Source organism: Oncorhynchus mykiss, chromosome 2, assembly GCF_057628025.1.
Source record: "Oncorhynchus mykiss isolate SJ-2025 chromosome 2, ASM5762802v1, whole genome shotgun sequence".
Lineage (NCBI taxonomy): Eukaryota > Metazoa > Chordata > Actinopteri > Salmoniformes > Salmonidae > Oncorhynchus > Oncorhynchus mykiss.
Window position 1 is genome coordinate 93,955,694 of NC_143023.1, and position 12,394 is coordinate 93,968,087.

The following is a 12,394-nucleotide window of genomic DNA, read 5'->3' on the forward strand; positions in this document are numbered from 1 at the left end:
TCCTATGATGTTCTGTTGAAGAACCCCTTACAGTATTATAGACACTATGTCCTGGGATTTCCTATGATGTTCTGTTGAAGAACCTCGTACCTTCTAATGACTGTAGTGTGGTCTGTGAGTATCATAGATAAAAAGTCTCAATTTTTCATAGATCGCTTTTTGTAGCTCAAACCATTCGACTCTACAGAAGTTTTGTATAAAATACCCATCCCTGGGCCCCTTCGGGATCTGCCCTCGTCTCAAACAGACATTCTAGCTCATCTCCCGTTAATCACACAGACTAATGATTGGTATCTGTTGATACAGAAGACTAATACAACGCTACAACCAAGAAGTCTGTAACTCAACGTCCAAAATGGGACTCATTGGGTTAATACAGTATAATGTCATATTTAGGGGACCATTTTGTAGCTCTTGCTGTATAATTGCCTTCATCAGATACGTTACCTTGGTCCTATCAGGGAATGCTGAATGCTCCGTTTGCTTGCAGGGCATAAGAACAGTCAGAATGAAGCTTTACAGTAAAAGATAGAACTGACATCAAAGCAGATCATTATATTTTATTCATTCATTATATTTCCACTTCATTCTTGCAATAAGTGGAGAAACTTAAATATAAATGAAAAGAGACATAAATTGTTAGTAAAAACCTTGAAACTGTTTTTGAATAAGAATACAACCGTTTTGCAATACTGTCACAAAGTGGATGAGTTTGGCAGACTTTGTGCTGAATAACCCACATGAAGCAGAAAACCACAATGTTATAGTACATTATAGTACTTATCTAACACTCCAAAGTACATTAAATCTCAATGTTTACTGAGTACTGTATGGTTTCATTTAATACAGAGAAGTGACATTTCAGAAATACACAACTAAATTGCTGACAAATGAAAAAAACTCAAATTTGAACTCATGGGCAACATTTGTCCTGTTAGTTACAATAAAGTACAATGTTCACAGCTAAGAAAAAAGAAAAAAAAAAGAAAAAAATGCACACATATATATATATATATATATATATAGTAGCCTATATTGAACACAGCTCTCTCAAACTATTTCATGCAGTTCTTCCTTTCAGGTTGTCATCAAATTTTGTAATTTAGGTGAACCATCCCTTTAATTAAGCTCTTCTAGCTGTGTTTCTCTGTACATTCAAAATGATATATTTACAAATTCAACAAATAATCGACATTTCTGTAAAAAAAAAAACAACAACAACAATGTAAAACTTGATGCAAGTTAAGAAAAGAAAATAGCTTGCGAACCCTTGTCACCTCAAATGTACTTCCTACGAGTGAGCACCTCTTTCCTAGCATGACTAATATCCCCTCAACAACAGCACACACACACGTGCACACGGACACACGCACCACAAGAAGAGCCATGAGGTCACCATCTGACAAGAAGAGCCATAAGGTCACCATCAGGTGAGATCATGTGAGTTGCAAACCACAGGAAATGAGGTCACATGCAGGTCAAAGGTCATGAGGATGACGTCATGAGGGCGTGTATAGCATCAGCATTTGCATTCGCAGCAAAATAATAATACATTTAGGAGCTCTCTGTCTGCATATACATACTGTACAAAATCCTGCACTGTAAATTCAACCTTTACTTTTGTTACTGTAAATTCAACCTTTACCTTTGTTACTGTAAATTCAACATTTACCTTTGCTACTGTAAATTCAACCTTTACATTTGTTACTGTAAATTCAACTTTTACCTTTGTTACTGTAAATTCAACCTTTACCTTTGTTACTGTAAATTCAACATTTACTTTTGTTACTGCAAATTCAACCTTTACCTTTGTTACTGTAATTTCAACTTTTACCTTTGCTACTGTAAATTCAACCTTTACCTTTGTTACCTTAAATTCAACCTTTAACTTTGCTACTGTAAATTCAACCTTTACCTTTGTTACTGTAAATTCAACCTTTACCTCTGTTACTGTAAATTCAACCTTTACCTTTGTTACTGTAAATTCAACCTTTCACTATGTGACTGTTAATTCAACCTTTCACTATGTTACTATAAATTCAACCTTTCCCTTTGTTACTGTAAATTCAACCTTTACCTTTGTTACTGTAAATTCAACCTTTACCTTTGTTACTGTAAATTCAACTTTTCATTATGTGACTGTTAATTCAACCTTTCTGCAACAACAACTGTATAAACTGTACAAACTGCCCATCTTGCAAAAATACATAGAATAATAGCCATACATTTAGTAACTCATTTCACCACTAGGTCCACAAAGACATTGATGCCTCTTTATGGTGGCCCTGAGGGACAAAAAGTACCTCTAACATACACAATAATATCAAGATAACGCTTTGACTGTAAAAACAATATGGTAAATGATACAAATGTGAACCGCATAGTAGTCCAAGATAGACAATATCTTCTGTGTAATATACTAATTAGTGTTAATCTCAATATGTTAATATATGTATGTACATAATTTCAGGATTTCCATGCACTGTATAAGAATCGTAGTCCTCCAGGAGTATCTAGTATCTCCAATGTGTATCTTATGTGTCTGTGACAGCAGGGTGGTTCTCAGTGGTGGTTCTGGGTGCAGATGGGTGGGGCATGTAATGATGATGATGATGATGATGATGATGATAAGCCACACAATGATGTGATTGCCCTGTGATATGGGGGGATGGAACAGTCACCGCAGTGTCTCCTATTGACTGGGAGGATAAACGTCTAATTAGCTACGCAAAGAATATATAAGAATCTGCAACACTGCCTAGTGGCCTGGCTACACAAAAAAAGGTGCATATACTGTAGCGCCACCTAGTGGCCTGGCTGACCAGTTGACTGGCTACACAAAGGAGTTCATAGCGGTTGTGTTAACCGGGGAGTGGGCCTCAGCAGTTTCCCTGATGGAGCTCTTTCCGCTGTACTGCCCAATAAAAGACCCATCCTCGTTGAACTGTCCATCTCCACCTGCATAGTCAACTAAACTTTCGTCACTGCTGTCCCTGTGCACCGTCCCGTTAGAAGGTGTGCGGCTCCCTTTTAACGGCTTATGGTCCTCAGTGTCACTAGGAGAAAAGGACATGCAGGTGTTATGATGACATGAGAATGTAAACAAGGAGTTTAGTGCATGGCCTTTTTTTTTTTTTTAGATGGAGCGTTTGAAGGGCTGCCAATTAATTTGACTTTGATTTCCCAGGTCAAAGGTAGTTTTGTAATTTCCTTATTAATATGGAAAGTAGGATAGCCCAAGGCCTGATCCATTGATCTATCCCATCAGTCTACAATTTTAGTTACTTATGATAATATTGTATAAATACTTAAATATGTACTCAAATAGTACTACATCTGATAGTCATTAACATTTCTGTCCACTGCAGCAGATTCATTTTCTGTAGCAGAATTTACTTTGCCCCAAGTCAAAAAAAAAAATGGAGACATGATCGATTAGTTGGTTCCATCACGCAACAGGGGAATTCAAGCAAAATCATACCTGTTCTGAATTCCTCATGAAAGCATAACACGAGGTGGAAAATAACAACATGTGCTGTGTTGCTAGACACAAACTTTTCTCACCAACAAAGGTTGCAATGAGAAACAGAAAATCCAAGGCAATGATATAAATAAACAAATATGAAAAGCACATTTTCAGCCAAATGACTCAACGCAAAAAAATACAAATTATTACAATTTTGCAAACAAATGAAGAAACAGCAAATAACGTTTTTTTTTTTTTTTTAAAACATTAGTTAGACAACATTGAAATCGATGTGAGGTTATGATTCCTGACAGTGAATAGCAGGTGAACACTCCTTCATAAAGCTTCAATAATGATTATTCATAATTTACTACGTGTTATTACCATTCATAACAGGTTATGTCAGCTTATATCACAATGCATAAAAATGACTACCGGGATCAGGCTACAATCTACAGTTAACTGATCAAAATCACTGCATATGGCACAAAAACATTATCCTATGATATGTTATGACATCACTATGTAGGCTTTATGACATCTCATAACCGTTTAGAAGACACATAAGGACAGTGGTGTAATCCTGGGATGGATTTTACAACAAGCCTTTAGTTATTGTTTATCTAACAGACATCACAGTATAGCAGCTCTTTGGTTCCTCCTCTCACACCAGTCTAGCAGTACCCTTCCTTACCTTGCCTGACACCTAGCAGTACCCTTCCTTACCTTGCCTGACACCTAGCAGTACCCTTCCTTACCTTGCCTGACACCTAGCAGTACCCTTCCTTACCTTGGCTGACACCTAGCAGTACCCTTCCTTACCTTGGTTAACACCTAGCAGTACCCTTCCTTACCTTGCCTGACACCTAGCAGTACTCTGCAGTCACACCAGAACAGGTCGGTAGAGTTAGGTTGTTATAGTACAGGACTTACTGCAGTCACACCAGAACAGGTCAGTAGAGTTAGGTTGTTATAGTACAGGACTTACTGCAGTCACACCAGAACAGGTCAGTAGAGTTAGGTTGTTATAGTACAGGACTTACTGCAGTCACACCAGAACAGGTCAGTAGAGTTAGGTGGTTATAGTACAGGACTTACTGCAGTCACACCAGAACAGGTCAGTAGAGTTAGGTGGTTATAGTACAGGACTTACTGCAGTCACACCAGAACAGGTCAGTAGAGTTAGGTTGTTATAGTACAGGACTTACTGCAGTCACACCAGAACAGGTCAGTAGAGTTAGGTTGTTATAGTACAGGACTTACTGCAGTCACACCAGAACAGGTCAGTAGAGTTAGGTTGTTATAGTACAGGACTTACTTCAGTCACACCAGAACAGGTCAGTAGAGTTAGGTTGTTATAGTACAGGACTTACTGCAGTCACACCAGAACAGGTCAGTAGAGTTAGGTGGTTATAGTACAGGACTTACTGCAGTCACACCAGAACAGGTCAGTAGAGTTAGGTTGTTATAGTACAGGACTTACTGCAGTCACACCAGAACAGGTCAGTAGAGTTAGGTTGTTATAGTACAGGACTTACTGCAGTCACACCAGAACAGGTCAGTAGAGTTAGGTTGTTATAGTACAGGACTTACTGCAGTCACACCAGAACAGGTCAGTAGAGTTAGGTTGTTATAGTACAGGACTTACTTCAGTCACACCAGAACAGGTCAGTAGAGTTAGGTTGTTATAGTACAGGACTTACTGCAGTCACACCAGAACAGGTCAGTAGAGTTAGGTTGTTATAGTACAGGACTTACTTCAGTCACACCAGAACAGGTCAGTAGAGTTAGGTTGTTATAGTACAGGACTTACTGCAGTCACACCAGAACAGGTCAGTAGAGTTAGGTTGTTATAGTACAGGACTTACTGCAGTCACACCAGAACAGGTCAGTAGAGTTAGGTTGTTATAGTACAGGACTTACTGCAGTCACACCAGAACAGGTCAGTAGAGTTAGGTTGTTATAGTACAGGACTTACTGCAGTCACACCAGAACAGGTCAGTAGAGTTAGGTGGTTATAGTACAGGACTTACTGCAGTCACACCAGAACAGGTCAGTAGAGTTAGGTTGTTATAGTACAGGACTTACTGCAGTCACACCAGAACAGGTCAGTAGAGTTAGGTTGTTATAGTACAGGACTTACTGCAGTCACACCAGAACAGGTCAGTAGAGTTAGGTTGTTATAGTACAGGACTTACTGCAGTCACACCAGAACAGGTCAGTAGAGTTAGGTTGTTATGTCTCTGTTGACATAAAGCTCTAGTCCACCTTGGTTGGAATAATGGCATCGATGGAAAGATTGATATCTCTTCACAAAGGCACTCTAATATCATACATTTAGCCTTGTGATATATTATCTAATACTTGTTTTTTTAACGATTTAAACTGTGTTATATTGTCTATTATTTTCTTATTTGAATGGACAGATTAGAGTTTCTCTCATGTCAGGATCACAAACTAGATAGAGTTATGATGTGGACAATAGCATTTAGCCTTGTATAAACTTTAAATAGCATCCTTTTAGCCCTGGGATTGACAGTACTCTCAGTGCTGGCCATGTCCCTCCAACAGTAGCTTCATACTGGATAACATATACTGTACATATCTAGGATTTCATCCAATACATTATTGCCTACAGTAATTTTCTTATAAGATCTTCACCACATTACGCACATCAGACAACATTATATATCCATAATCTATAGATGTATGTATCACAGCATATCATGTATATTATATAACATATTTATGTTTAAATATATGATACAAAAAGTAATAATAGCAAATACAAAAGCAAAACCCATCAGATAAATTGGGGATAAAGCTGGACCAGTACAAAATAAGGTTTCCAAAACGCTATACATAAATAAAGTGCTTCATCGTTCTTCATATTTGCATGCGTGGTTGGAAAAGCAAGCAGTCTAGAAAAATGATTAGAGGATGCTAGTGCAAGCATATCTAGATTACTGCAGATAGTTAGAGCTAATATGGACTGGGATGAGTGCCCTCACTGTATGCTTATGTATGCAAACATTCATTTACTAAGCATGTACAGTGGGGCAAAAAAGTATTTAGTCAGCCACCAATTGTGCAAGTTCTCCCACTTAAAAAGATGAGAGGGGCCTGTAATTTTCATCATAGGTACACTTCAACTATGACAGACAAAATGAGAGAAAAAAATCCAGAAAATCACATTGTAGGATTTTTTATGAATTTATTTGCAAATTATGGTGGAAAATAAGTATTTGGTCACCTACAAACAAGCAAGACTTCTGGCTCTCACAGACCTGTAACTTCTTCTTTAAGAGGCTCCTCTGTCCTCCACTCGTTACCTGTATTAATGGCACCTGTTTGAACTTGTTATCAGTATAAAAGACACCTGTCCACAACCTCAAACAGTCACACTCCAAACTCCACTATGGCCAAGACCAAAGAGCTGTCAAAGGACACCAGAAACAAAATTGTAGACCTGCACCAGGCTGGGAAGTCTGAATCTGCAATAGGTAAGCAGCTTGGTTTGAAGAAATCAACTGTGGGAGCAATTATTAGGAAATGGAAGACATACAAGACCATTGATAATCTCCCTCGATCTGGGGCTCCACGCAAGATCTCACCCCGTGGGGTCAAAATGACCACAAGAACGGTGAGCAAAAATCCCAGAACCACACGGGGGGGACCTAGTGTATGACCTGCAGAGAGCTGGGACCAAAGTAACAAAGCCTACCATCAGTAACACACTACGCCGCCAGGGACTCAAATCCTGCAGTGCCAGTCGTGTCCCCCTGCTTAAGCCAGTACATGTCCAGGCCCGTCTGAAGTTTGCTAGAGAGCATTTGGATGATCCAGAAGAAGATTGGGAGAATGTCATATGGTCAGATGAAACCAAAATATAACTTTTTGGTAAAAACTCAACTTGTCGTGTTTGGAGGACAAAGAATGCTGAGTTGCATCCAAAGAACACCATACCTACTGTGAAGCATGGATGTGGAAACATCATGCTTTGGGGCTGTTCTTCTGCAAAGGGACCAGGAAGACTGATCCGTGTAAAGGTAAGAATGAATGGGGCCATGTATCACGAGATATTGAGTGAAAACCTCCTTCCATCAGCAAGGGCTTTGAAGATGAAACGTGGCTGGGTCTTTCAGCATGACAATGATCCCAAACACACCGCCCGGGCAACGAAGGAGTGGCTTTGTAAGAAGCATTTCAAGGTCCTGGAGTGGCCTAGCCAGTCTCCAGATCTCAACCCCATAGAAAATCTTTGGAGGGAGTTGAAAGTCCGTGTTGCCCAGCAACAGCCCCAAAACATCACTGCTCTAGAGGAGATCTGCATGGAGGAATGGGCCAAAATACCAGCAACAGTGTGTGAAAACCTTGTGAAGACTTACAGAAAACGTTTGACCTCTGTCATTGCCAACAAAGGGTACATAACAAAGTATTGAGATAAACTTTTGTTATTGACCAAATACTTATTTTCCACCATAATTTGCAAATAAATTCATAGAAAAATCCTACAATGTGATTTTCTGGATTTTTTTCTCTCATTTTGTCTGTCTAGGTTGAAGTGTACCTATGATGAAAATTACAGGCCTCTCTCATCTTTTTAAGTGGGAGAATTTGCACAATTGGTGGCTGACTAAATACTTTTTTGCCCCACTGTATATTATATAATACAATAGCTATATTTATATGCATAATGTATTCATTACAAAGGGATTCATTTGATTAGAAATGAGAAATGAGTGGGGCAGGTTTCAGTATCTACGCATGCCAGTTTGGGATGCTGTAACTGAGTACTGCAAATTTTCCTGACAGTCCTTGGGAAAGTTTTTAAAAGCTTGAAAATCCCCTAAAACTTAGACCTGAATTATATTGTATATCCTGCTTCTCGAACGACGCAACACAGTCAAACACACTACAATATCAATCTGTTGGTGGGGCACACAAGCCACCAACACACTAAGCAGAGGAGAATCCAATCGCCCCCCCCCCCCCCCCCCTGTCCCTGAACCCGTCACTAACCCCACTTCTGACCCAGACCCCCCCCCCCCCCCCCCCCTGTCCCCCCCCCCTGTCCCCATCTCTGACCCCGTCCCCATCTCTGACCCCATCCCCATCTCTGACCCCATCCCAACGTCCTCCCTTAGAACAGGCTTGTGCTTTACTGTGTAGCGCCAAAGAGCTGCACTGACAGAATCCTTGTTGGAACGATGCTGGTCCTGGAGGGGGGGGTTTGAAAGGTCAGCTGTAAGAGGGGGGTCTGAGGCAAAGCAGCTGGAGGTCAGCTGTAAGGAGGGGGGGCGGGGCAGAGCTCCTGCCCAGCTGAGAGGATACCAGGTCAGGGGAGGGAGCGAGGCCTTGGTGGGGTGGTTGGCTTGGGGCAGGTGTAGGATCTTGGCCCACGGGCTCCAGATTCACGTTTCTCACCTGTATTCCCCAAAAGTACAGTCATCCTCTTTCATGGGCTGGAACTCTGGGTCTGTGTGAGCATCCTCTTTTTCTTTCACTAGGGACAGAGATTGAGCAAATTGGTCTGTTACTATGACCTGAGCTAGGTGATGGATGTGGAGACGGAAGTGAGTGTGTTTGTGTGTGCGTGTCTGCATACACATGTGTGTGTGTGAACGTTTGCGCACTTGTGTGTCTGTGTATACGTGTGTGTGTGTGTGTGTGTGTGTGTGTGTGTGTGTGTGTCACCCACCTGGGTATTTGCCTCCCTTATTCCTCTTAATGAAGCAGATGATGAGGAGGACGAGGATGAGGAGAGCGATGGCACACATCAGGCCGATGAACCAGCCCTGAGTAGCGATGTCAGCCTGTCTGGATGGCATAGCTGGTCAGGCACCAACGGGAAGAGAACATTAGAAAACTGTTAATGACAGTCCTGCTTGCTTTAACTGAGGAAGGTAAACCTTGTTCCTATACTGTAATATAATGACAATGTTAATGGACAATCCATGAATTCTTATTATTATCACACAGCCACTATTGTAATCACAGCTCCTAAAGTAAATATTGACCATCAAAACATAAGTACATGATAGTATAAATATAGGATTCCAAAGAACCCTTTGTGAGCAATACAATTTCTGAACATATTGTTTGGAAATTGTTACATAGTGTTACTGTAACAGACAGTAGTGATGTTATGTTGTTGTTTTTGGTGTTGTTGTTGATAGTAGTTATGATAGTGATGTGATGTTGTTGTTGTTGATAGTAGTTATGATAGTGATGTTATGTTGTTGTTTTTGTTGTTGTTTTTGTTAGTAGTTATGATAGTGATGTTATGTTGTTGTTTTTGTTGTTGTTGATAGTAGTTATGATAGTGATGTTATGTTGTTGTTTTTGTTGTTGTTGATAGTAGTTATGATAGTGATGTTATGTTGTTGTTTTTGTTAGTAGTTATGATAGTGATGTTATGTTGTTGTTTTTGTTGTTGTTGATAGTAGTTATGATAGTGATGTTATGTTATGTTGTTGTTGTTGTTGATAGTAGTTATGATAGTGATGTTATGTTGTTGTTTTTGTTGTTGTTTTTGTTAGTAGTTATGATAGTGATGTTATGTTGTTGTTGTTGTTGTTAGTAGTTATGATATTGATGTTATGTTGTTGTTGTTGTTAGTAGTTATGATAGTGATGTTATGTTGTTGTTTTTGTTAGTAGTTATGATAGTGATGTTATGTTGTTGTTTTTGTTGTTGTTGATAGTAGTTATGATAGTGATGTTATGTTGTTGTTTTTGTTAGTAGTTATGATAGTGATGTTATGTTGTTGTTTTTGTTGTTGTTGATAGTAGTTATGATAGTGATGTTATGTTGTTGTTTTTGTTAGTAGTTATGATAGTGATGTTATGTTGTTGTTTTTGTTGTTGTTTTTGTTAGTAGTTATGATAGTGATGTTATGTTGTTGTTTTTGTTAGTAGTTATGATAGTGATGTTATGTTGTTGTTGTTGTTAGTAGTTATGATAGTGATGTTATGTTGTTGTTGTTGTTAGTAGTTATGATAGTGATGTTATGTTGTTGTTGTTGTTAGTAGTTATGATAGTGATGTTATGTTGTTGTTGTTGTTAGTAGTTATGATAGTGATGTTATGTTGTTGTTTTTGTTAGTAGTTATGATAGTGATGTTATGTTGTTGTTGTTGTTAGTAGTTATGATAGTGATGTTATTGTTTTTGTTGTTGTTGTTGATAGTAGTTATGATAGTGATGTTATGTTGTTGTTTTTGTTGTTGTTGATAGTAGTTATGATAGTGATGTTATGTTGTTGTTGTTGATAGTAGTTATGATAGCGATGTTATGTTGTTGTTTTTGTTGTTGTTGTTGATAGTAGTTATGATAGTGATGTTATGTTGTTGTTTTTGTTGTTGTTTTTGTTAGTAGTTATGATAGTGATGTTATGTTGTTGTTTTTGTTGTTGTTGATAGTAGTTATGATAGTGATGTTATTGTTTTTGTTGTTGTTGTTGATAGTAGTTATGATAGTGATGTTATGTTGTTGTTGTTGTTGTTGATAGTAGTTATGATAGTGATGTTATGTTGTTGTTTTTGTTGTTGTTGTTGATAGTAGTTATGATAGTGATGTTATGTTGTTGTTTTTGTTGTTGTTGATAGTAGTTATGATAGTGATGTTATTGTTTTTGTTGTTGTTGTTGATAGTAGTTATGATAGTGATGTTATGTTGTTGTTTTTGTTGTTGTTGATAGTAGTTATGATAGTGATGTTATGTTGTTGTTGTTGATAGTAGTTATGATAGCGATGTTGTTGTTGTTTTTGTTGTTGTTGTTGTTAGTAGTTATGATAGTGATGTTATGTTGTTGTTTTTGTTGTTGTTGATAGTAGTTATGATAGTGATGTTATGTTGTTGTTTTTGTTGTTGTTGATAGTAGTTATGATAGTGATGTTATGTTGTTGTTTTTGTTGTTGTTGATAGTAGTTATGATAGTGATGTTATGTTTTTGTTGTTGTTGTTGATAGTAGTTATGATAGTGATGTTATGTTGTTGTTTTTGTTGTTGTTGTTGATAGTAGTTATGATAGTGATGTTATGTTAAACATCTCAGCTGTGGAAGTTAAAGAAGGCACATTAATACAGAGAGTGATTATGATGGCTAACAGCTCAACTCCGTCAGTAGGTGAGGCAAACAACGTTCTCAGGTTTTCTAGCACTCTTTCTTTCCTCTCAATCTCACACACACACACACACACACACACACACACACACACACACACACACACACACACACACACACACACACACACACACACACACACACACACACACACACACACACACAGACAAGTTAAGCACAGAAGGACAGTCAGGTGGATTATATCTCCGTCATTAAGTGAATGATATGATCTACAAGGAGATGGTCTTACAGGACGTCTCTCCAGGAAAACAACACACAGACAGGATGAAAACCACCCAGTCTATATCTCACCTGAACATTAGAATGACCACGACAACAGATATACTGTTAATAAACAAAATTGTTTACCTACTGAATAGGTGCCTAAGCAGTAGAGAATTACACAGCTAGCATACCAAACATGTTTCTCAATCTCTACATCAACACAGGGCAAGGCAAGGCAAGGCAAGGCGAGGCCGGGCGGCGCCGGTGACGACCAGCCAATCGCATGCTGCCTCACCTGGAACGGTCACCAAAAGCTCTTCTGATTGGTGGAGCACCGCTTGGTCGTCGTGACCCTTGGCAACCACGCGTACCCTATAGGACAAGCCCTCCTTTAAGCCCTTCAGCACATAGGCCTGAGATCCATTTACATACTCTTTCTGCCAATCCTCTTCACCGAGAGCTGCAGGAAGAAAGGCGCTTTGAAAGATGTTTGTCTGTCCGGTGCACATTTTAGGACATCCATCATAGTCAGAATGTACGGTACGCATATTAGGACTACCGTACTTAGTTAGACTAAC

At 38.9% G+C, this 12,394-nt stretch overlaps 1 protein-coding gene across 27 annotated transcripts in view; it reads right to left on the reverse strand.

Annotated features, from left to right (window-relative positions):
• Positions 1-545: 545 nt before the first annotated feature.
• The window catches only part of LOC110499999 (neuronal cell adhesion molecule), a 143,279-nt gene continuing 131,430 nt past the window's right edge, over positions 546-12,394 (reverse strand). For 22 of the 27 annotated variants that reach the window (XM_090212871.1, XM_036959344.2, XM_036959332.2 and 19 more), the window contains 4 exons: positions 12,112-12,276; positions 9,168-9,299; positions 8,894-8,972; positions 546-3,056 (listed from right to left, as the gene is read on the reverse strand). In XM_090212871.1, the coding sequence (XP_090068997.1) occupies positions 2,834-3,056; positions 8,894-8,972; positions 9,168-9,299; positions 12,112-12,276 (599 nt within the window). In that variant the 3' untranslated portion in view covers positions 546-2,833. The remainder of the gene's footprint in view (positions 3,057-8,893; positions 8,973-9,167; positions 9,300-12,111; positions 12,277-12,394) is intronic. The other 5 variants (XM_036959392.2, XM_036959397.2, XM_036959385.2 and 2 more) reach the window with 1 other exon arrangement.